General features: G+C 41.1%; 1 protein-coding gene across 7 annotated transcripts in view; it reads right to left on the reverse strand.

Annotated features, from left to right (window-relative positions):
- Positions 1 to 26,558, reverse strand: part of FREM1 (FRAS1 related extracellular matrix 1) — a 168,451-nt gene that overhangs the window by 101,268 nt on the left and 40,625 nt on the right. For 5 of the 7 annotated variants that reach the window (XR_013443592.1, XM_078061208.1, XM_078061203.1 and 2 more), the window contains exons 6-13: positions 25,520 to 25,843; positions 22,116 to 22,224; positions 18,598 to 18,729; positions 11,802 to 12,146; positions 11,046 to 11,188; positions 3,618 to 3,811; positions 2,810 to 2,900; positions 1,330 to 1,497 (exon numbers count right to left, since the gene is read on the reverse strand). Coding sequence is in view for 6 of the 7 variants with exons in the window: in XM_078061208.1 (XP_077917334.1) it covers positions 1,330 to 1,497; positions 2,810 to 2,900; positions 3,618 to 3,811; positions 11,046 to 11,188; positions 11,802 to 12,146; positions 18,598 to 18,729; positions 22,116 to 22,224; positions 25,520 to 25,843 (1,506 nt within the window). In the remaining variant the exon portion in view is untranslated. Of the gene's footprint in view, positions 1 to 1,329; positions 1,498 to 2,809; positions 2,901 to 3,617; positions 3,812 to 11,045; positions 11,189 to 11,801; positions 12,147 to 18,597; positions 18,730 to 21,023; positions 21,944 to 22,115; positions 22,225 to 25,519; positions 25,844 to 26,558 lie in introns of those variants that run through there. The other 2 variants (XM_078061207.1, XM_078061206.1) reach the window with 2 other exon arrangements.

Below are 26,558 nucleotides of genomic sequence, written 5' to 3' on the forward strand. Positions count from 1 at the left end.
GACGTTTGGGTTGCGTTGCATAAAACACTACTTCTCTCCGTGATTGTTTTAGAAAAAGCTTTGGCTTCTTTAGATGCTGGGCTAGTTCAGGGCATGTATCTCATACACAGAAAAGAATGGTCTGAATAAGATCTAATCAAATTAACAGACATTCTAAACTGTTTCTTCCACAGGAAATGTGATCTGGTCCCTGACAGGGAAGGAATCAAAGAACATAGTTCAGATTCTTTTGTCTTTTGTGTGAGCTCTTTGGCGCATCTTCTGCCAAAAATGGCAAGTTCAGAGGTCTAAGGGGGCAGGCCAGCGATGTAAATGAGTGTGCTCCGCTGGGTGGGGCCTTTGGAGCCTGGAGAGCAGGCCCAGGCAGCTGCTGCTGGGGGTAAGTGAGTTCACTGTTCCTGGAGTTCCCAAATTTTCAAGAGAAGCCAGAAAGCCAGACTTGATATGAAACTTCCTGATGTGTAAATGTTGGCAACTCATCAATTAAAAGTATTGTTTGGCTCTATCAGAACAGTTCTGTGGGTTGGGTAAGCCCCTTGGTCCCTCAGACTGAGACCTCTGCCCTCCAACTTCGGGCAGATGTAGAGATGGGGAGGAGGGAGCTGGAAAGAGAGCCTCAGGGCTCCCAGCTGTCCTCCAGGTAGGTACCTGGAAGGTGACCTCTTTCCTTAGGGATGAGACATGTATGGGTTCTCATGCCTCTGCTTCCTACCTTGTCTTTCCACTTCTGAGGGGAAAATTAGCCCAAGAATAGCCACACAAGTTAAGTCTAACCCTCTGATGGGGTTTGGAACAAACTTTCATTATGAAGTCCAGCCTCACAGATAAGATGCACAAGGTAGCATCATCTTCGTAGTTCAGTTTTAATAAGAGACCCAACTGTTTGACCATTTACATCAACACTGGGGCTGGGATGGGAGAGGATAAAAGAACCCATCTTAAGTCATTTGAAAAATTAAGCGAGCATAGAGTTGGCCTGCAATGAGAGTAAATAAGTCCTTCCAGTTGCTAAGAGACCCATAACTTAATCCCCTTCCCCTGATCAGCATGTGAGACTTAGCAGAAAGGAAAGGAAAGAGGTTTTGATAAAGCTTTGAAAATAATGCCAAATTCAGCAACTGGAAAATCTCACCTTTTAGACAGAAAGACCCTTGGGAGGTGAAAGACTCCCCTCCCCAAGCTTTTTTTCCTACACTGTAGCTGAAAAATTAAAAAGTTCTGGAAAATAGCCTGAAGAAAAGTTAGCATTTCCAGTAAGTCTTCAAGTCTTTCTTTTCTTTCCTTAGGTCTTCCCGCCTCTTTATCTTTCACATCAAACATCGTACATACCTCAGGAACTTGATTGTCCACTGGAAGAATTGTAATGTTAAAGCAGATCCCGTGCAAAGTGCCACCATGTTGGTTACTGATGGAAAAGGCAAACTGGACATGTCCCGGATGGAGGCCTATATCTTGCATGGGTGGCATGTAGGCCACTTTCATGTGGTTCACAGCATGCTGCAAAGCAAATCGAGATGGACACGTGGGTGCCCATCTGCAAGGATCAGAGACTTTCAGAGAGCTAGGTCTCCGAGACCCATCATGTTGACATCCAACACTGGAAATGCCAACATCATCACTTTGAAGAGTCCAAAAAGCTCTATTTTATAAATCGCTTTTTCTAAAACCAGGAGGGAAAAGAACAAAGAAATTAAGTAAATATGTCAAGTGCTTGACACCAGCTAACTCTATAAAAGACAGGAGATGTGAATTTCAACCCAGCTCCACCATAAATTAGCTGTGTGATATTGGTCAAGTTACTTAAACTTGTGAGGCCTCTGTTTCCTTATCACTACAATAAATAAAATAATAAAATAATAGTACTAAGCACATGGGGTTTACATACTCATTTGCATCATCTAACTACAGTGAGATTAGGCAGAATTAGCCCTACGGACAGGGGTAGTTGCTGCCTAAGTATTCATCACCATTACTGTGACTCTCAGGGGAGTATTCAGGGAAGAGTCCACAGGAAGGGAGAGGAGGTTGGCGAAGAATTTGGGATGGTAGTAGGTATTATAAGTTGAATGCGTTCCCCCAAAAAAGATATGTTGAGGTCCTAACCTCTAGTACCTCAAAATATGACCTTATTTGGGAATGGGGTTGTTGCAGCTGTAATCAGTTAAGATAAAGTGTAGTCACACTGAAAGGTGAGCCCTTCATGAAATATAACTTGTGTCCTCATAAGAAGAGAGAGACATATAGAGAGAAGACAGCCATAGGATGACAGAGGCAGAATGAAGTGATGATCCACAAGCCAAAGAAGGTCAAAGAGTCCAAAGAAGAGGCAAGGAAGGCTTCCCCTACAGGGTTTCAGAAAATTGCAACCCTGACAACACCTTTACTTCAGACTTCCAGCCTCCAGAACTTCGAGACAGTAAGTCTGTTATTTTAAGCCACTCAGTTTGTGGTACCTACAGCAGCCCTAGGAAACTAATACGGTAGGATCTAGACTACTTGAATGTGTTAGAATAAAACCGTAGGCACCAGGTCTGTAAATCAGAGCCCTGCTACTGGTAAAACAATGCAAAAAAGCTGTGCTGAATTATAACAAGATTTTGAAATCATATCCAGCTCAATGAAGCATTGTCAAGCAGATAGCACATGCTAAATAAAAGTCTGCAAGCAGAAAGAACATAGACATCAAGCATTTGATACTTTTGACAGATGTCAAAGGCCATCATTCTCAAGTGCAACACTAGGAGTGTCATCCCTTCTCTCAGAAGGCACCTCCATCATGTTTGGTCAACATTTCAGCATAGCATCATACCTGAGTGAATGATCTCAGCCCCGGGGCTGCAGGATTTTTGGTCAGCTTTGGAATGCTATCGACCATAAACAATTTCCCAGCATCCAGATGTCTAAAGAGAGATACAGGAGAACACATCAGCTAATTTTCCAGGCAAGAAACATTAACTCAAAGAGCCTGCAACCAAATTTTCTAAAGCTACAAATGCTCATTGCAAGAAGAAATCAAATGTTCCATCTTCATATTCTCTCCTGCGGGGGTGGGGGTGGGGGTGGTTCTAGCCGTCTGTCCAGAATCATCAATGCCATTCTTATGACTGCAGAAACTATGTACAGAATTTTCTATTTTGATTTCATGAAAGTGAATCATTCTTCTCATCCTAAAAAATGTTTCCTTGCTATCATGTACATGACACAAGCCTCAGGTATATTCATGCCACTTTTCTGATTGGGATTATAGAATATGACCATTTTGTGGCCTGCAATATCTGAAAATAGTGTTATAAAGATACAATAAATTTTTATTAAAAAGACAAAAATAACATTCTCTTTAGAAACAAAGGAATGTTGTATGAAAAAAAAAGATTAAAGACTATTTTAAGCTTACCTAAGCTGAAGACACTATAAGTGGCAGGTCACTTACCAATTAATACAGCTTTTGAAGGGAGGTATGAAATAAGTTTGAGATTACAGTAAATGCGGAATTGAATACAAGTTCATGTCTGACCAACAGAGCAACTGAACCACAGTACTGTACATGGACACTTGCAACTCAGTCCTTGGACACAACCCTCAACAAATAGCCCAGGTGATGACTTCTCAAGAGATACCTGTGGCCGAAAGAGAAAAACGGAGGTGTCGTTATCGTGTAGAGAAGCTCCCTGTCATATTCTGTATCTATATAATGTAGATGTTTCTTAGTTATGTAGGCCACCTCAGTTTCCTTGACAACCAAATGCCGAGAAACTCCAGGAGCCTCTTTTGGAAGCTGGTCATCCACTGGAGTGATATGGATGGTCACCACCTGGAAAGAAATTACCTGTGCCATTAATTTGAAATACCAAAGGACACCAAAGAAAACACCCCACAATCACCCAGTCATGGTTAAGATGCTTTTCAAAAACTTCCATTTGTAATATACTTCCATTGAAATGATTCAGGAGCTATTAAGAACATGGGCCAAAAATGGAACATTCTTACCCACTTAATGTTATATTTTAAGAATAGAATTATCACAATTATAGTTAATGCAGCCATGAATGCTATAGAACAGGCACATAATACACAAAATATGTTCCTGATTTTATTTCTACTTCTCCCTTGCACCAACAACCTGTGCTTTCTTTCACTACCATCCTCCACTCAGTCATTGATCCTAGAAACCTTGTCATGACTTTTGGTTCCTTCCTCTCCACTGACACATAACACATCTCCAAGTCCCAGAGTTTCTGCCTACCAAATTTCCTATGCCATGACCACACCCTGCCCCCACCCCAACTGTCATTCCCACTCTTACTGGTCTAGCTCCAGCTCTCATCGTTGTTTCCCTACATTATTGCAACAGCTTCCTGTAAGCCCTAACTCCAATACCTAATCTAGACTTTACATATCTCTAGTATTCTCTTAAAAAAAAAAAAAAATGCAAGTCAAATCAGTTATTCCTCTCCCCAAAAAACTAAAGAACCACTCGGGAGGGATTAAATTATTCAAGCTCCTCAGCATAGCACCCAAGACCTCCACGGTTTAGACACACTCTATTTTTCAACTTTATCTTGTACCACCTTTCAACATTAACCCAGGACGCTAGATGAGCACAAGATACCAGGCTGTAGTTATCAAGCAGGTCTCTATGCTCTGGATCATGCTGTTCCTTCAATCTGCAATGCTTTTCTAGTGCTTTCTCCAGCAACTTGAGGCTTTCTTACCCTGGAGGGCTCTTCTTAAAACTTTGCCCAATTTCTTGGGGTTCCTGCGTGGCTCAGTCAGTTAAGCGTCCAACTCTTAATTTTGGCTCAGATCATGGTCTCAGGGTCATGAGATTGAGTCCTGCATCAGGCTGCCCGCTCAATGGGGAGTCTGCTTGAGATTCTTTCCCTCTGCCCCTCCCTTACCCCCACATGTGCTTGCTCTCTCTCTCTAAAAGAAATAAATCAATCTTAAAAAAAAAAAACTTTGCCCAATTTCTCAATTGGAATTATTTTTGAATTTTGCTTATCCCTCAACAAACATTATTATTTTATATTGCCTTGTATTAATTTTTAGTAGTTCACATGTCAGTCTCTCCTAGACTAAAATGTCCACAAAGGGAGAATCATAGCCTAGTGCAAACCATGTGGAATTTGTCAGTGGACAGACAGTTAAAATGCAGAGTATACCACTCAGTAGTTATTAATCTTGAACAAGTCACTCGACCTTTTTGGGTGTCAGTTTTATTGGTTCATTAAGTGTAACAACAACAATCTCACAGAGTTGCTTTGAGAATCAAATATCACCACGTAGATAAATATCTGGCACATAGTAGGTACTCAATAAATATTATGTTCATTCCCGTTGCTCCACAAAAACTGGTATCCTATTTTGTAGATAGGGAGATACTTCATCAGTGTTCGCTAACTCAGTCAACATGGCCTATTTGTGATTTTTTTAATTCTTAAAATCATACTCACAGGTTTGGGATCATGTAAGAGGACAAGGCAACTTTGCCAAACAGCTTTTATCATCACATTTATTTTTTTTCCAATAATCCATAACTGGTAGCGAGAAGGCAATTACTAACTCTTTCTCAAAATGGGACATTTGTTTGGCATCACGGATCTTTGCACAGCTTGATGCGTGAGAGTATTCTTACTCTGGTTCTAATTATTTTAATATTGTTACCAAAGCACAGATCAGCAATGCCAGTTTTGTCTACAATAATGGTGTTCACAATACTTAATTTGACAATGAAGAAAATTCCTTTGTAAATTGATGTACAAAGCAAAAACTAAAGCATGGTTAAGCTTCTCGATGATAAAGCCTGGGACATCAGCTCAGTCACCTACAAGCTAAGCTCCCTGAGGCAGATAATTTTACTCCTTTGGGGCTCGGTTTTTCTCTCTAGTAGCACAGTGAGTACCTGGTAGTAGGTGCTCAATTAATTAATTCCCTGTCTTCATCCTTCATTACTTTTACAAAAGCATAGCACATATTTACTACTCCATTATGAAGCATTTCAATAATTAAAAACTAAAGCCAGTTATCAAAATAAAAGAACACAATGACAGTCATTTCTCCAGTCTCCTGGAGTCTGTGTCACAATTTTTTTTCCAATTACAGTTTTTTTGCTAATCTACAAAGTTCAGAAATTCTCTATGGGACCTCCCAGCCATAGCGTGCACCAGCGAGGCTCCACTTAATTGAAAAACTGGATTTAATATGGAAACAATAGTTATTGTGCCTTCAAAGAGACCATTTTCCATGCTAATTTATTCTCCAATGTGTTCTTTGTGTAAAAAGAATGTACAAGCATGCTTTTCTATACCCCTGTAGTAATTCTTGGTGGGCACATTTTTCAACATGCTTTATGATCACTTAAGTTGATGTATCTTTACATATTTATGCATGTTTAAACAATTATTGTATGTGTGTCTGTGGGTAAGAAAAATCCTATTTTAACAAGCTCCATAGAGAAATAAAGAATTCTCATTGTACTGAAATTTGGTTGTAAAAAAGACATTATTGAACACCCATTCCCAGACAATGAAAACCTAATGCCCAATCACTGGGCTCTTGCTGCTGACTCTCCCTACATCCCTCCAGTCTACTTATGGCCACAGGCACCTGCAAACAGACTTAGAATCTGAATATAAAGTGATAAATCAGTACACAAAATGACAAAGCTTGACCTTGACCCTCAGAATCAGGCTTGATATATGATACTCCGACAGCTAGTATCTGACTTTCTTATAAGCCTGGGTTCTTGATCCTTTCTCTGTATCCGCTTTGATTTTTGCCTGATTCTTTATCTTGCATCTTCTTTTTGAGATTATCCAGCGCTATGTCTCTGCCCCAGGAACTACTACCCAAGTTAGCTTTGCCCACCCCACTCTCCAGTCTGACTTCTGACAAATGCCCATGCCCTGGGTGCCTGTTCTCTCATCCAGTCACATCCAGTTGCCTCCTCCCACTTGACCCACAGGCCTTTGTGGGATCTGCTTCCTTTCTTCCTCTGTTTCTTAGTCCTCGTCCTGTTTCTCTCATCTATCTGTATTTTTCATTCTCCACTTTACTTCTTTTTTTTTTTAAGTTTTTATTTTAAACACCCAGTGCTCATCATGACAAGTGCATGCCTTAATCCCCATCACCTATTTCACCCATTTCCCCCCCACCCCATTTTACTTCTAATATCACTTCCTCCTGGTTTAAGATCTCTTACAGCTTAAGCCCTATAAAGGCCTCTATGGAGAAGGATAAAGAAGGAAATATTTTTCAAAAACAAATTGAGCGGGTGAGGCTTTATTTGATGACAGTAATGACAACCAAGACAGAAAGAGAGAGGGGTTTCTTGCTGATGTGTAGACGCACTGTTGGTTGGTGTGTCAGTCAACCTCTCTGACGAGCATTCAGTAGAGAAGGACAAGAGGAGGGAAAGGGCATCCCTGCTTATGTAACTTCTTTCCTGCTTTATGTGCATCGTGTCTCACCTGAGGACATCCTTGCTTTCTGTCTCTATGAAAGGCAGTTTTCCAACAGTGTGGCCTAAGCAATCTTGTGCCCTACTTTAATTTTTGGTGACCAGATTTTGCTGAATTTTTATCTGTAAGACATGACTAGATACTTGTCCAAATTGAAGACGCAATCATCAAGTAGACTAAACGATCATGCAAGTCCCTTAAAAATTAGAGTTTCAATGATGACATCGGGGGTTTACAACACAGAAACGCTTACCAACACACACACACAATACTTGTTTTGTTGTTAGGCACACACTAATTCCTAGAAACTCTGAAGAATAAAGATTTACACTTATTCCTCCCTATGGCACTCCCTCCCCAGTTCCCACCAAATGTTTCAGTCTTCTTATTTTCTCTTACTTTCAAGAAAAATGGAAAGAACCAGAGTTCATTTTGGTACACACAAAAAAGCAGCTCTTGAGGCTCTACTTTGAGTCTTGAAACAAAGTCGGAAGATACAAGATAAATAATTTGTGATTCCTGCCGTCAGTGAGCTCACAGTTGATCCAATAAAACAAATAATGGCCTCACATTTTAGTTATTTGATATCAGATCATATAAAAGGACAAGCTGAGTCAGCCTGGGAGAGTTATGGAATGGAGGGCACTGGGAAAGGATTCTTGGAGCAGGTGATACTATAGCTGAGAGTAGGTCCATAATCTGGAGAAGGACCAAGCGAAAGCTGCCACTAGTCAGAAGTGGGGGGAAAAAATGGATGCCAGAGGAATGCTACCAAACACTTTGCCACTGTATTAATGGGTTTTAATTGTCCTCAGTTACAAGGATGTGGCTGATCTCCTCTATTCTTAAGAGATGTGAGGGATTCTGACGATAATTTAGCCCCCAAAAGATGAAGATTGGAACCAAAGCACTGGCAGTGCGGTGGAGAGCTAGAGACACATGAGAGAAATTTATCGATTTAGTAAGACCTGCTGACTGACCGGTCATACAGATACTCGATGGAGAAAAGGGCTGGGGAGGACTTCAGGGATTCTAGTTACAGTGGTTTTCTACAAGTTTGGGGGGAAATATTCCAAATGTCTCATGGATTGTGGACATGATGAATTTAAAATGCTGGTGAAGGCACGTGGGTGGCTCAGTTGGTTGGATGTCTGCCTTTGGCTCAGGTCATGATCCCAGAGTCCCAGGATTGAGTCCCGCATCAGGTTCCCTGCTCAGTGGGGAGTCTGCTTCTCCTTCTGCCCCTCACCTCTCTCTCTCACTCCCTCATAAGTGAATAAAAATAAAATCTTTAAAAATAAAATAAAATGCTGGTGAGACATATGTGTAATGATGTCAGGTACGGAGGCGGGTACATAAGACCGAGCTGGAGAATATTTAGGAACCAAAGAACTGGTGGTACATGAAGACATAGCAAATTTATAGATTCTGTCTCTGTCTCTTTCTCAACAAAGATTAAGAAGACGAAAGCAAAGAAAAATATAATTATGACCTCTTCTTTCGAAATCTATCCATCATCTGGATCTACAGAGTTTGATCTGACTTATTTGCCAAGATTTAGAAATAATTCTGCTTCAATAAAGTTTTCATTACCTTATTATAGAGAGATCTCACATCTCCATTTGATCTATAAATATGAGATAAATATAAATAAATCTATACCTACGATGTATAAAATATGTAATAGCAGAAGAGGAAAAAGAAGTCCTGAGCTTTCTTTTTTTTTTTTTGCTTTTGTTTTTTATTGTTATGTTAATCACCATACGTTACATCATTAGTTTTAGATGTAGTGTTCCATGATTCATTGTTTGTGCATAACACCCAGTGCTCCATGCAGAACGTGCCCTCTTTAATACCCATCACCAGGCTAACCCGTCCTCCCATCCCCCTCCCCTCTAGAACCCTCAGTTTGTTTCTCAGAATCCATAGTCTCTCATGGTTTGTCTCCCCCTCCGATTTCCCCCCCTTCATTCTTCCCCTCCTGCTATCTTCTTCTTTTTTTTTTTCTTAACATATATTGCATTATTTGTTTCAGAGGTACAGATCTGAGATTCAACAGTCTTGCACAATTCACAGCGCTGAGCTTTCAATTTTTAAAAAAAACACATAATCCACTAAAAGTGATACGGTATTCTAGTCAGAAACAGGTCAGTTTGAATAGATACAATAGAAGATTTAAAAATAAATCCTATTAGTAGTTGCCATTTTAGATTATCAAGTCAACGAAGGTCTCAAGCAAAAATGCAATCTAGAAATGGCATATAATAAATACACTGTTGAAAAGAGGGAGTTGTTATTTGTAAAGGAATTGATTTGTTATTCAATATGCAGATGAATTAAGAATTTTCTCATTCATTCTCTATTCCCTCCTAACAGGGATCACCTAGTTCCTTCAGTTTCTGGGCTCTCTGACATCATTCTTCCTGATCATCCCTTTTTGTTACCTTTGTCTTAGCAAGCAGATGAATAGCTCAATCACCTATGCAGTGGCTAATGTAAGTGACTGTGACATTATGAGTAGCATTATATAACCAATAGGGACACATGCTTTAAGAAATCATTCTAGAGGGGCACCTTGGTGGCCCTGTCTGATAAGCACCCGACTCTTGATTTCAGCTCAGGTCATGATCTCGGGGCCATGAGACTGACCCCTGCATCTGGGCTCCATGTTCAGCAGTGAATCTATTTCTTCCTCCTTCTCCCTCTGTCCCTACTCCCCTCTAAAATAAATAAATCTTTTTAAAACATCATTCTAGAGCTGGTTCTCAAGATCATAGGTATAAAATGTCTAGCAAAAAGAACCGGGTATAGTAAGTAATCACTTATTTTCAGCTGTCTTTCCACCCCTACCACCAGCCATCCTCCCTTTACATGGAGTCTACCCTTTTATAGTTTATAGTTGTCCAGATCCTACACTAACTTCATTTTCTGTAATTTCTATATGAGAATGCCTCCTTAAACTTATTTCTGCATCCTGTACACTTAAATGATATACTTGAGTGGTGGTAAAACTAATAGTTCTTCAAAAGCAACAATAAATAATAGCTAATTTGTCTACTGAGTACTTATCATGTGCCAGAAAGTTCTCAGTACTTTATACATGATTATCTCACTTACCCTCACAATTGCTCTATAAGGAAGTTGTATTATTACCTATTTTACAGATGAGGAAACTGAGGCACAGGTCAAACAGTTAGTTAAGGTCAAGGACAGGAGAGAAACATGGGCAGTGTAACTTCAGAGACTATACTTCAACCACTACACATAAAACGCCAGTGTTTTCTCAAGTCTTATGAGGCCAGCATATTTTGGGAGCTGTTCTGTATAAAAGGGCCCCATGGTTAAATGATCTTGAAAACCCTGCATTACACGGAGTTTTTACAAATACAATAATTTACAAAACTAATTAGGAAAGTAAATGGTAGAGAAGTCATGCTGCAAAGAACTTGAATTAATCTTGCTGAATCCATTGTTTCTCAAGCTTTGAACCTTAAAACCTGCTTTTACATAGTTTCTAATAACAACTCCCGGAACGGATATCTGTGGACAAGACTTTGAGGACAGTATTCAGAGATGGCCTCTTACCTGTGGCACTGAGAGATTTGGAGGTTCATGGCTGTCCCACAGGACAAATTCAAAAAAGTCTTCAAAGATCTCTCCACCAAAGTGACGATAGTAAATGATGCCATTAAATAGATCCCTCTGAAGGAAGCCAGGGACAGGATAGCCTATCGGGTCCACATAACAGCACATACTTTTGTAATAATCTTCCAGATGTTGGGGTATAAAGATACTGGACTTATCTCCAAAGTATTCTCTGCCTAGTATGGTGTATGCACCCAAGGACTTTTCATTAAATACTTTTATCAAAGCTTATAAATAATAAGCAGAAAAATTAAAGTTGCTACACCTGTCTTAAAATAGGTAGAAAAATTAGCATTACAAAAAATATTTTTAAGAAACAGTCTTAACTAACACCAACTATTTGATCCCTATTTTGTTACTCCTGACTACTTTAAGAAGTAGTTATGAAATTATTCTAATAAAACATAAACAAATGTTTTTCATGAAATTACTTTACCAATAATTTAGAATAGGCCAAACACTTCTCTTCAAACTTATTTGTTCTATCATCTTGCTTGGCAGATGTAATTTTTCATAATGTAATAACTTGAGGCTCAGCTCTCCAGATGCACAGACTTGAATAGATCAATTTAACTTTTCCAGGTATCAGGTTTCCCATCCATAAAATGGGAATGATAATGGTATCTTACCTCATCAACTTGATGTCCACCCTTGTACAAATTCTGACACCAACAATCTTAACTGTTCAGAACTTACCTATCAGCCCTGGCCCTGGCTTCTTCATGATCTCTCCAGCCTGAGGAGGTTTCGTGATATTAAAGAAGATGTAGTCATCACTGGAGTCCATGTCTGATGCTCTCAGCATGGAACCCTGGATCAGTATGGTCTGCCCCTCCTCCAGTTCAATCACAACGTTGCTTATGAGGAACGGGGGACTGTCATCTTTGGGCAAGATGTTGATGGGAAACTTATGGCGGATGCTGTGATGGCCATCGAATATCCTGAAGATCACGAAGTCTTTGGTGGAGTCACTGTCGTCATGATGATAGCGAACAACTCCAGCCTGAAGGTCAGCCACAGTGAAGAGAAATCCTTTCCCGCCTGATGGAGAGAGCAGAGATGGAGCTGACTGAATGAGGGGTGCCAAGGGAGCAGCTGTAGTGAAAGCAGCCCTAGAGGAGAAGGCATTGAGGAAAGTGGACCAGCCAATACTCGCCTCACTTAAAGAAACAGTCTTGTTTAGTCAGCTCTGGGCCTCCACAGATCTGGTTTTGAATACTGGCTGTAACATTAATTAGCTGTAAGACTTGGGCAAAGTACTTAATTCGTTTGAGACTCGTCTATAAAATGGATAATAATACCTACCTCATATTCCCTAGTAAGGATGAGAGAACTTAAAGAACAGTAAGCCTACAAAATATGTTGATTTTTATTAAACTCATTGTTATCATCCTACATGGCAGCACTTCTTAGAGGGGCAGTCTTAAACCAAGAGCATCAGTACCATCTGGGAAGTCGTTAGAAATGCAAGTTCTGGAGGTAAGACCCAGCAATCTGTGTCTTACTAAACCTCCAGGAGAGTCTGACACATGCTGAAGTTTGAGAATCACTGGCTTAATGCCCAAGAGCTAGAGCTCTGATATCTAATGGCCTGGGTTCAAAGCCCAGTTCAGCCATTTTCTAGGTACATGACCTTAGACAAGTCAACTTCTCTAAATCTCAGGTTCCCCATTTGTAAAGTGGGAATAATAATACTACTTCATTTCATAAAGCTGATATAAGATAAAGTATGTAGAATGCTTTGTATAGTATCTGGCACAAAGAAAATACTTAATAAATATTAGTACTATTATCTACCTCCTCTGAGCCACATCATCATGGGCTACCACTCTACTCTTCATTTCTACAGTATTAGTAAACATTGCTTCACTCTGCAGAAGTGATTACAATTCTTGATGGCAAGTGCCCCAGCAGTCTCCCTACACTGTATGGTTGTTTAAAAAACCTTATTGGAATAAGCGATTAAACACTTGTATAATAGACACTACAGGTTACTTGCCCAGTAGCCACTTCCTGCTTCTTCACCAGTACCAGATCCTAGTTTTATTTGGAATGGCAATATGACCATTAAAAAATACTCAGGTTCCCAGACTCCATTGCATCTAGGGGGTAGTATGTGCTTGGTAGATTTAAGTGGAACCCACTGTATCAGGTTCCTGCGAAAAGTTGTTAGAGCAAATTAATTAACATAACTTTTTTCATTTCCCTTCTCTTCCTTCCTGGAATGCAGACCCAAAGTTTGGAGGTGTAGGCACCATCTTGTGACCACTGTCAGAGCAGAAAGAGCTCCTGGCATCATGGATCTGGAATGCCTACCTCTGGGCAACTTGTCACATGAGGAAAATAACTCTTGAATTTTTTTTTTTTTTTTTTTTTTTTTAAAGATTTTTATTTATTTATTTGCGAGAGAGAGAATGAGAGACAGAGAGCACATGAGAGGGGGAGGGTCAGAGGGAGAAGCAGACTCCCTGCCGAGCAGGGAGCCCGATGCGGGACTCGATCCCGGGACTCCAGGATCATGACCTGAGCCGAAGGCAGTCGCTTAACCGACTGAGCCACCCAGGCGCCCCTGCTCTTGAATTTTTTAAATCGCTGTAGCTGGGTTTCCCTTACATGCAGCTGAACATCTACCCTAATTGATATACCCAGGCTTAAGCTGATCTCCTACTCCTCTGGGATTAGGCAAGAGAATTTATCATTTCATTTTTGATTTCAGAATTCCTAATCACAAATGATAATAAATAAGAGCTCCCTTTCTGCTTTATAGTTAGGAATACCAAGAGGATAACTGAATTAAATCCTCTGAGCTCATTATAAGGAATGGACTATATTATCATACAATATGAATATTATTTTATTAAGGCTATTACCTTGTTAACTACTATCCTTATAATCATAATTAACATAATAACATAATGCTACTAACATAATAACATAATGATTACCAAATATTAAAAAAAACTAAGTTTTTCTGTTTTTCAATACATTTTTCTGAATCAGAGAAATGAGAAGGAAATATTTTGTCTTCCAACTGGGACAAGATCATCAGTTAAAGAGTATATTTAGAAGGAGTACTACATGGCATCTGAGATTTAAATAATGAGCCAAGTACAAGATGTTACTCATAAATGGTCATCCAGGGGCACCTGGGTGGCTCAGTCAATTAAGTGCCCAACTTAATTGACTGAGCTCCACATCAGGCTACTTGCTGGGCATGGAGCCTGCTTAAGATTCTCTCTCTCCCTCTTCCTTGCCCCTCCCCCTTCAATAAATAAACAGGTAAATAAATGAATGGTCATCCATTGATGTGAGCACCCTAACACAAAAGGTAATGGTTTCAAGATCTCCAGATTTTCTGGATATGACAATTTATTTAGAAATGAGGTCTAAGACAGAAGGTTTATTTGAACAAGTCATAGCTGAAAACCTCCCTAATCTGCAGAAGGAAACAGACATCCAAATCCAAGAGGCACAGAGAACTCCCATCAAAATCAACAAAAGCCAGCCAACACCAAGACATATCATAGTAAAATTTGCAAAACAGAGAGATGAGGAAAGAATTCTAGAAGCAGCAAGGGAAAAAAATTCCCAACCTACAAGGGACGACAAATCAGGTTCACAGCAGATCTCTCCACAGAAATCTGGAAGGCCAGAAGAAAGTGGCATGATAATATTCAACACGCTAAATGGGAAAAATATGCAGCCAAGAACACTTTATCCAGCAAGGCTGTCATTGAGAATAGAAGGAGAGATAAAGAGTTTCTGAGACAAACAAAAACTGAAGGAGTTCATGACCACTAAACCAGCCCTGCAAGAAATACTAAAGGGGACTCTTTGAGTAGGAAAGAAAGACCAAAAGCAACAAAGACTAGAAAGGAATAGAGAACATCTCCAGAAACACCAACTGTACAGGTAATACAATGGATTTGTAATATAATACAAATATGAATAAATTCATATCTATCAATAATCACTCTAAATATAAATGTACTAAATGCTCCAATAAAAAGACATGGGATATCAGAATGGATTAAAAAAATAAAACAAGATCCACAAATGCTGCCTAAAAGAGACTCATGTTACTTATTTATTTTATGTATTTATTTCTTAAGATTTTTATTTATTTATTTGACAGAGAGAGACACAGCAAGAGAGGGAACATAAGCAGGGGGAGTGGGAGAGGGAGAAGCAGTCTTCCTGCTGAGCAGGGAGCCTCATGTGGGGCTCGATCCCAGGACCCTGGGATCATGACCTGAGCTGAAGGCAAACACAACAACTGAGCCACTCGGGTGCCCCAAGACTCATTTTAGACCTAAACACACCTGCAGATTGAAAGTGAGAGCTTGGAGAACCATCTATCATGCTAATGGATGTCAAAAGAAAGCCAGAGTAGCCATACTTACAACAGACAAACTAGATTTTAAACCAAAGACTGTAAACAGAGATGAAGAAGGGCACTATACCATAAGTACGGGCTCTATCCAACAAGAAGATCTAACAATTGTTCCAAAAAATAGAAATGGAAGGAAAACTTCCAAACTCCTTCTACAAGGCTAGCATTACCTTGATCCCAAACCAGACAAAGATCCCACTGATAAAGAGAATTCCAGGCCAATAGCCCTAATAAAAATGGATGTAAAAATTCTCAACAAGATACTAGCAAATCGAATCCAACAGTACATCAAAAGAATCATTCACCATGATTAAGTGGGATTTATTCCTGGGCTGCAAGTGTGGTTCAACATTTGCAAATCCATCAATGTGATACACCGCATTAATAAAAGAAAGGATAAGAACCATATGATGCCCTCAACAGATGTAGAAAAAGCACTTGACAAAAACAGCATCCATTCTTGATAAAAATCCTCAACAAAGTAGGGATAGAGGGAACATATCTCAACATAATAAAGATCATATATGAAAAACCCACAACTAATATCATCCCCAATAAGGAAAAACTGAGTTTTTCCTCTACAGTCAGGAACAAGACAAGGATGTCCACTCTCACCACTGTCATTTAACACTGTACTGGAAGTCCTAGCCTCAGCAATCAGACAACAAAAAGAAATAAAATGCATCCAAATTGGCAAGGAAGAAGTCAAACATTTGCAGATGACATGATACTCTATGTAGAAAACCTGGAAGTTTCCACCAAAAAAATTGCTAGAACTGATAGATGAATTCAACAAAGTTACAGGATACAAAATCAATGTACAGAAGTCTGTTGCATTTCTATACACCAATAATGAAGTAGCAGAAAGAGAAATTAAGGAATCAATCCCATTTAAAATTGCAACAAAAACCATAAGATGCCTAGGAATAAACCTAATGAAAGAGATGAAAGACCTGTACTCTGAAAACTATAGAACCACTGATGAAAGAAACTGAAGATAACACAAAGAAATGGAAAAACATTCCACGCTCACGGATTGGAAGAACAAATGTTGTTAAAATGTCTATGCTACCCAGAGCAATCAACATATTTAATGCAATCCCCAACAAAATACCACCAGCATTTTTCACAGAGCTAGAACAAACAATCCTAAAAATTTGTATGGAATCATAAAAGACCCCGAATAGCCAAAGCAATCTTGAAAAAGAAAAGCAAAGCTGGCAGCATCACAATTCCAGACTTCCAGCTCTACTACAAAGCTGTCATCATCAGGACAGTATGGTACTGGCACAAAAACAGACACATAGATCAATGGAACAGAATAGAGAGCCCAGAAATGGACCCTCAACTCTATGGTCAACTAATATTCAAAAAAGCAGGAAAGAATGTCCATAGCAAGAAAGAATCTCCAACAAAGCAGGAAAGAATGTCCAATGTCAAGAAAGCAGGAAAGAATGTCCAAAGAAAAAAGACAGTCTCTTCAACAAATGGTGTTGGGAAAACTGGACAGCAACATGCAAAAGAATGAAACTGGACCACTTTCTTACACCATACACCAAAATGAATTCAAACTGGATGAGGGGCACCTGGGTGGCTCAGTCTTTGGGCATCTGCCTTTGGCTCAGGTCATGGTCCCAGGGTCCTGGGATCAAGCCCCGCACAGGCTCCCTGCTCGGCGGAAGGCCTGCTTCTCCCTCTCCCACTCCCCCTGCTTGTGTTCTCTCTTTCACTGTCTCTCTGTCAAATAAATAAAAATCGTTAAAAATAAATAAATAAACAAAATGGATGAAATACCTAGATGACACCATCAATCAAAATCCTAGAGAACACAGGCAGCAACGTCTTCGACCATGGCCACAGCACGTCTTACCAAATATGTCACCACAGGCAAGGGAAACAAAGGCAAAAATGAACCATTGGGACTTCATCAAGATAAAAAGCTTCTGCACAGTGAAGGAAATAATCAACAAAACTAAAAGGCAACCTACGGAATGGGAAAAGATGTCCAAATGACATATCAGATAAGGGGTTAGTATCCAATATCTATAAAGAACTTAGCAAACTTAGCAAGAAACCAATAATCCACTTAAGAAATGGGCAGAAGACATGAATAGACATTTTTCCAAAGAAGACATACAAATGGCCAACTGACACATGAAAAGATACTCAACATCACTCATCACCAGGGAAATACAAATCAAAACTCCAATGAGATATCACCTCACATCTGTCAGCATGGCTAAAATTAACAACACAGGAAACAACAGATGTTGGCAAGAATGCAGAGAAAGGGGGACCCTCTTACACTGTTGGTGGGAATGCAAAAACTGGTGCAGCCAATTTGGAAAACAGTATGGAGTTTCCTCAAAAAGTTAAAAATAGAACTACCCCATAACCCAGCAATTGCACTACTAGGTATTTACCCAGTGGATACAAAAATACTGATTTGAAAAGGTATATGCACCCCAATGTTTATAGCAGCATTATCAACAATAGCCAAATTATGGAAAGAGCCCTAATGTCCATCGACTGATGAATGGATAAAGAAGTTGTGGTATATACATATATATAATGGAATAATACTCGGCCATCAAAAAGGATGAGATCTTGCCATTTGCAAGGACATGGAGAACTAGAGTGTTTTATGCTAAGCAAAATAAGTCAGTCAGAGAAAGACATATTCCATATGATTTCACTGATATGTGGAATTTAAGAAATAAAACAGATGAACCTAGGGGGAGGGGAAAAAAGGAGAGAGGGAAGCAAACAATAAGAGACTCTTAACTATAGAGAACAAACAGGATTAACGGAGGGGAGGTGGGTGGGGGATGGGCTAAATGGGTGATGGGTATTAAGGAAGACACTTGTTGTGATCAGCACTGGGTGTTATATGTAAGTGATGAATCATTAAATTCTACTTCTGAAACCAGTATTACATTATATGTTAACCAACTAGAATTTAAATAAAAACTTGAAAAAAAAAAAAAAGAGAAAGAAATGAGGCCCAAGAGATGCTATGTACATCCTGTCAAATATGATCTGCCTTTGGAGAAAATACTTCTCAGGTTCTCTTCTAGGTCAGAGAGACTGATCTTTCACCTCTTAGTGTAAGCCGTCCATGCTGCAGGCCGCCCACGGTGACCAGCTGGACAGCATGGATGTCATCATTGTCGACAATCTGAAACTGTTCCCAAGTGATGGCCCGAGACTGCCCCTCTAGAAGACTCAGACCTACAAGAGAAAACAGAAAAGTGTTCTAGAAAGTTCTATGACATGCCAACATGCCTACTTTAAGACAAGATTAATGAATTTTCACTCACGATACTAGCTGAAAATTGTATCTTTGAAAGCTTTTCAAGAAATTTGAATTTAGCTTTTATTTTAGTAATATTTCTTTTTTTAAGATTTATTCATTTAGTTGAGAGAGAGTGCAGAGGGGAGGGGCAGAGGGAGAGGGAGTACGAAACTCAAGCAGACTCCATGCTCAGCGTGGAGCCCAATGCGGGGCTTGATCTTATGACCCTGAGAACATGACCTGAGCTGAAACCAAGAGTCAGACGCTTAACCGACTGAGCTGCCCAGGCACCCCATATTTTCAGTAATATTTCTACCTTTTTTAAGATTTTATTTATTTGACAGAGAGAGAGAGGGAGAGAGAGAACACAAGCAAGGGGAGTGGGAGAGGGAGAAACAGGCTCCCCACTGAGCAGGGAGCCCTGACTCGGGGCTCGATCCCAGGACCCTGGGACCATGACCCAAGTCGAAGGCAGATACCTAACTGACTGAGCCACTGAGACGCCCTGTAATATTTCTACTTTTAATACTATTAACCCCAATCTGACAACTGGTTCCTTATATATCTATTGGAGGCATGGTGGTGCCAGAAAATAAATAAAGGAAAGAATGGATGTTACGTTCATGGTAGTCTCTAGTTCAAAAATGTCCACAAGGAATTTTTCAAAGATGACATCTAGATATTTTAAGCAGGCCAAAAAATCAAAAGAGTTTTTCCATATAAGTTAGGAGTGCAAGAGTAGCTCGCAGGACAGAGAATGTAAAGTGGGTAACTGTGCAAATACAGAGCTACCCTGCTAAGGGAGTGTTTAACTATATTAGACGTGAAGTGTCTGACACCGCAATGAGGGCTGAATTTTATTCTAGACTCTAATAAAGAAGGGACTTTTGTAACTAGAGGAAATGAAATAAAACCTTCTTCTTGGACCCAGCATGCTGGAGGAAATCTAGGGAGAGAGGGAAAGTGCTGCTCAGAGCAGCAAGAATATAGATCCTGGACAGAACACTCCAGTGAAAAATAGGGAGCTGAGAGCATCATCACCAACCATTCCCATTATCCAGGAGATCCAGGAGCTGACAGATTGCAAAGAATCTTAAATGGGAGCAAAGCTTTTTAAGGAAACAAGTTGATAAAACTTAAAGGCAGTGTACTGGTGGACCAGATGACGCTCCCTTTCAAACCTGCCCAGCTTCCCCTGCCCCACCCCCACCCCCCGGCCGTGACCATGTGCCTGCTTTCTCACAGCAGCAGCCCCATGTGGGTCCCCACAGTCCCCACAACTGTAAAGTCCCAGCTGCCACCACTGCCTCATCTTCTGGTATGTGGCTGCTTACCTCAACCGTCCTCTTGGGCAAGGGCCAGCTTGTGGCATGACCTACCCTTGTGACCATGGCCAGGTCCTACACCGGGGGACCCAGGGAGTTTCTGTAGCAGCCGCAAAGAGGGGCCAAGCAGCTCATCATGGACGTGTGGGGAGCTGACCTCCAGGGAGGCAAACTGACCACAGTGAGCCAGGAGATGGGAAGGAGCTGAGAGAGAGACCATTCACGTCTTCCCCAGCCCACCTGTGACTCCGCCCACACACAGTGGCTCTGTCTCCTGGAGACACCAGCCCAACACAGCCTCCAACCTCACTTCCTCATCAGCCTAGTCACACCACCTTTTTATCTGTTTCCCACAACTGCCTTTCCCTCTCATTCTTGTTTTCAGTATAGGATTAGTTTATTTGACCTGCGTCAAGGGCTGTTGACTAGGAAACCTGGGATAAGATACACAGTCTGGAGAGAGAGACAAAGAGAGACAGAGAGAGAGAGAGAGGAAGAAAGGAGGGAGGGAGGAAGAAAGGAAAGAAGGAAGGGAGGAAAGAAGCGATGGAGGACAAGCACATATAAAGAATCTCTGTGAGGGGCGCCTGAGTGGCCCAGTCAGTTAAGTGTCCAATTCTTGGTCTTGGCTCAGGTCTTGACCTCAGGGTCGTGAGTTCAAACCCCGCATTGGGTTCCATGCTGGGCGTGGAGCCCACTTAAAATTAAAAAAAAAAATCTCTGTGACTGGTAATAAGGATTTTGAAGCCAAGAGTGTACGGTCCACCATAGTACAAGGCATCATGGGACGCAGCAGAAGAGCAAGACTGGAAGTATAGAGAGCAAAATATTAGCAGTGGTTCTGTCTTCATGGTGGAGTAATAAATGGTATTATTCATTCATTACTGTTTCATTCATTTATTCATTACTATCCATGCATTATTATTATCATTGTTATCCATTCATTCAATTTATGGTTTAATATACTTTCCAAGTTTTCAATGATGAACATATATTAAGTTCATAATAAGTAAAAACTCATTTTAAAAAAGATTCTCATGTCCAAAGTAGCCAAAGCGGATTTGGGGCTCTCTTCACAAGCTTCCACAGCTTATACAGACTAGTAAATCTCTACGCTCAGGCAATGATCCGCTTAATAAGTGATTATTACTAAACTTCAGGTTATCAATTCCTTCTTTTCTTTCATTATCCCTCTAACAGAAGTAGAGTGGGACACAAAAGCAGCAAGACTGCTCAACCAATGTTCTCCTCACAACTGAAACTCACACGCATACGAACACGTGTGTGTGTGTACCCGTGTGCAAGGGCACACGCACACGCGCACACACACATACACACACACACAGAGTGACAAGTTTAAGCCACCACTTGAGGATGTAAATCAGAGATATTTTCCCCTCAACAGAACCTACAACCGCCACTTATAAGTATGTTTTGAATGCTATCAGTGGGATCAGTGGGAAAGGAAAAAGTCTTCATTTCCATTCCACATTTACATCTGATCTAAATATATACATTGCGTTAAAGACCACTCAGAAGTGACCTTCTTTTAAAATAAATAAAGCAGTTTAAGCTCTTTATTCACGTATGATGGTTTCCTTGCATGTCCTAAAAACAGGACAATGAATTAGTCTACATCTTCCTTCCCTCCTCTGAACAGTCAGAGTTGGAGACCTTTTCTCTCTCTGTCCAATTATAGCTCAATATCACAAATAGTCACTTCTTGGCCTCATTCAGTTGAAAGGTGTCCCTTCTGGCTTAGTTCCTCCAGAGGAAAAACTTGGCTTCACCACACAGGAATCCTGGATTTAAATTTCTCACCCTGCTGGTAGGAAAAACAAAACAAAACAAAAACAACTCTCTGATTGCCTTCACTGGTCTGGGTTTCAGCTGCCTCATGCGTGAAATGGAAAGAAACGACCTTTCTTTCCTGACCCATATAATTTCCCATCCTCCCTTCAGGGCTCTGTAGCTTGATGCCCTACACGGAGCTTCACCTGTGTTCCAGGACACTCGGGGGGCATTTGTATCCGCTGTTCTGACGGAGATGTGGACGGTGATAGGTGCACTCCTTTCGAAGAAGAAGTCATAAACCTCCACCTCCACCTGTAAACAAACCGTTGCATAAGAATCACACATTGACAATTTATGACATAAAATACCATGATTCCTGGGGCAGACACCACAGATGAAGGCAAAACAGATTTAGGTTTCTGCTGTTCCCTGATCTCATTTTTCTTAAAGATTCATTTATTTATTTTAGAGACAGAGAGAGAGGGCGTGCAGGGGGAGGGTCAGAGGGAGAGAGGCACGCTCCCTGCTAAGGGTGGAGCCCGATGCGGGGCTCAGTCTCACAACCCTGAGATCACAATCTGAACCAAAATCAAGAGTCAGATGCTTAACTGACTGAGCCACCCAGGCGCCCCGCCTGATCTCATTTTTGACAGCCTGATATCACGTTTTCAGGCTCTAGATTTTGTTCCTTAGTTAACAGTATTTTTAAATTTTCCTCTCCATAAAAGAAGTTTTTAACCTGAAATAAACAAATACGCTGAAGAAGGGTCCCTGCACTTGCTCAGGAGACCAGCATCAGACCACTCAAGCCTCTCTCAAAGGTATAAGGTCTAGAGAAGTGCATCTTAACTAAGGGGACTTTGTTCCCCCAGGGGACATTTGGGAATGTCTGGAGACATTTTTGGTCTCACAAATGGGTATGCGTGGTGGGCAGTACTACTGGCCACTAAATGGAGGATAGAGGCCAGGGATGCTCCTATTACTACCATGCACGGGACAACCCCCACAACAAAGAATTATCCGGTGCAAATGGCCAATGGTGCTGCTTTTAAGAGACCCTGGTCTACAGGCATCTATCTCTCCAAACATATTTTTAAATATCCAGATTGTATTTGCTTCCATGAAATCCATAGCTAATAAATGGGGCTATATGATAAGATTTTTAAAATATTTATTTATTTGAGAAAGCACAAGACAGAGCACGAGCGGGAGGGGGGTGCAGAGGGAGAAGCAGGCTCCCCACTGAGCAGGGAGCCCGACACAGGGCTTAATCCCAGGACCCCGGAATCATGACCTGAGCCAAAGGCAGACGCTTAACCAGCTGAGCCACCCAGGTGCCCCATTAAGTTTAGAACCTCATTATGTATAATGCACATATTACACCAGGTGCTGACAGGGAAGGATGATTTATAAGACAGAAATGCAAGGCACATGCCCATTCTTGAAGAATGTCCATTTGACATTGAATGTCCATTTGGTCCATTAGAGAGCATAAATTATCAAACGGCAATATATCAGCAAATACTACCTCACAAAAGAAACAGATTCAAGGCTGCCACAGTAACAGACTAAAAATGGAACCATAACCCAGGAGGGATGTGTTTTGGAGGTGTAATGTAAATATCTATTAGGTTGAGCCATATGAAATTGTAGGTCACGTGCTCACTAAGAAACACTGTTCTCAAACCAACAGAGTACCTAGTAAAATAAGCTTGAATTTTCATGGCTGAAAGAATGGACCGCCTTGGCATTACAGTGCAGGGAAGGCTCAGCTAGCTTCAGGAGCCCTGGACATTGCTCTGCCCTCGGGGTCCCACCCCAGGTGGCTGACTGAGCCCAGGGCTTCCAGCCCATGTAATCTGCAAAGCACCTAATCTCCACTGAGAAAATTGAGAGTCACCTTCTAAGAACAACGGCAAAATCACACATTTGAACAAGTTCTGCTTTAAAATTACACTATATGATCCCAGAAAAGACACACAGGAAGCAGCCAGAGTAGGTGAGCTTTATTTATGAGTTCGAGGTAAAACTGGGCATTGAATGAGAAATTACTTTATAATATGGAAGGAATGGGAGGCAAGAGGAAGAAAGAAAAAAAACAGCTGCCACTTACTATTATGAAGAAAAGAAAAGAAAAAAAAAGAAAAAAGGAAAGGAAAGGGCAAAAGTATGGCATTTACAGTCTGAAGTCTTTTGTCGTCCTGGGGGCTAAATGCTGAAAATGCCTAAATTAGATGAAGGACAATTTGGAACACTAGGCACACTCATTTTCCTTAATAAACCTGAAGTCAAGTCTGTATCAATCTGCTCATTTAAACATTCCATCCTGTTAGAATCAACTTGCTGGTAGGTCTGTAAGTTTGTGAAGACTGTCACCAGCTGTTCTCAACTCCCATCCAAAACAAAATTAGAGGAAAGAGGCTGGAATAGCAGCCAAAGGTACTTGGTTTAGACAGGAAGGGGACTTTCCTGACAGGAGTGTGTTTGATAGAGAAATTAGTCATCCAATGAGATTATGGAATGTCCGGTCCTGAGTCAGCATTATTCATTAAAATTAAGGATCCCAGTAAAACACTCATCCAAACAAAAAGGAATAACAGGATTTATTTTTTTAAAGATTTTATTTATTTATTTGACAGAGAGAGACAGAGAGAGAAGGAACACAGGCAGGGGGAGTGGGAGAGGGAGAAGCAGGCTTCCTGCCGAACAGAGAGCCCGATGCGGGGGTCGATCCCAGGACCCCAGGATCAAGACTTGAGCTGAAGGCAGACGCTTAATGACTGAGCCACGCAGGTGCTCCAGGAATAATATAATTTATTAATGAGGGGTGCCTGGGTGGCACAGTGGGTTGAGTGTCCGACTCTTGGTTTCAGCTCAAGTGGTAATCTCAAGGTCATGGGATCGAGCCCCGCATGGGGCTCCACACTCAGCACAAGGTCTACTTGAGATTCTCTCTCCCTCCCTTTGCCCCTCCCACTTGTGTGCTCTCTCTCTCTCTCTCTCTCTCTCTCTCTCTCAAATGAATAAATAAATCTTTAAAATAAAAAGACTTTGTTAATGAAAGGATTGTAGACAAAGTCATCTCTAAGTTCCATGGCCTATGCCAGGCAGAAAGACTGTCAAGGACATGAGAGTTCTTAAACTGGTGAGCTCTGGGCCAAATGTGGCCCTCAGAAGTATTTTGTAGCTGGCACAATATGTTTTAGAACCTTTAATATGTACTCTGTATTTAAAAATTAAAACATTTTTACAGAACACTTACAGATTTCCAAGTCCTCTGAAGAACAAGAGCTAAGACTACCCTAGGTGCGCCCCGATTTGTCTGTATTCACACAGGATGGCAATCACTAGCGCTCCGATACAGCGGCCTCTGACACTGTCAGCTCTTTCTTCCCACTCCCCACCGTCTCCCCCCAGGCGGCTTTGCTCATGGGCATCACCAGCGGCTCCTCTAAGCATTTGAATCTGCATCTAGATTGACAGTGACTGATTCTCTTCTGAGGCACTGACGTGCAAACTAACCTGAAGGTGCAGGGAAGTGGCCTGCCTCTTCAGTAACTCTGTGGATAGCAGACGGGCCAGACGCTTTGTCTCCCTTTCTTCCTACCTCGTAATGTCTCCGTGCAGAATAGCTGCTGTTCGGTGGCTGGTAGGCTATCTGCATGTCACTCAGATCTTTCCAGGTGAACGAGGAGACGGGTCTGGTGTGATCCCACAGATGAGTCACGTAGCCCTGGGGTGGGGCTTTCGTAACGTTGAACACCAGCAAGGGCTTAGGGGTCTCATCCTCTTCACAGTCCAGGACGGATGTAGTCAAGGAGGTCAGGATAAACTGATCCACTTCCAGAATAAACATGGCCATGAATGCGGCCCTTGGAATCTGATTAGGAAAGCCAGCTCTGATATAGACGGGCAACCACGCACTCTCTGACTTTTGAAGGGGAAAGAAAATACGAAGGGGAAACAATATGAATGAAGCTATCACATACATGGTTAATAGTATGTAGACAGTGTGTCTGGCAGTGACCTGAAACCTGGCTGCACATTAGAATCACTGGAGAGTTTTAAACACATACTGATGCCCAAGCTCCATCTCCACAGGTTCTAATTTAATTGTTGCAAAAAAGGGAAACTGAGGGTTGCTGGAGTGGTGGGGGGTGGGAGGGATGGGGTGGCTGGGTGATAGACATTGGGGAGGGTATGTGCTATGGTAAGCACTGTGAATTGTGCAAGACTGTTGAATCACAGACATGTACCTCTGAAACAAATAATATATGTTAAAAAAAAGAAGATAGTAGGAAGGGAAAAATGAAGGGGTGGGGAATTGGAGGGGAGACGAACCATGAGAGACTATGGACTCTGAGAAACAAACTGAGGGTTCTAGAGGGGAGGGGGGTGGGAGGATGGGTTAGCCTGGTGATGGGTATTAAAGAGAGCATGTTCTGCATGGAGCACTGGGTGTTATACACAAACAATGAATCATGGAACACTACATCAGAAACTAATGATGTAATGTATGGTGATTAACATAACATAATAATGAAAAAAAATTGTTGCAAAAAAGCGACCAGAAAACTGGTATTTTTAAAAGCTCTCTGGTGACTCTAATATGTAGCCAGGATTGAAAGTGGACATTCGTTTTGGCA

The sequence above is a fragment of the Halichoerus grypus genome, chromosome 14 (genome assembly GCF_964656455.1).
Source record: "Halichoerus grypus chromosome 14, mHalGry1.hap1.1, whole genome shotgun sequence".
NCBI lineage: Eukaryota > Metazoa > Chordata > Mammalia > Carnivora > Phocidae > Halichoerus > Halichoerus grypus.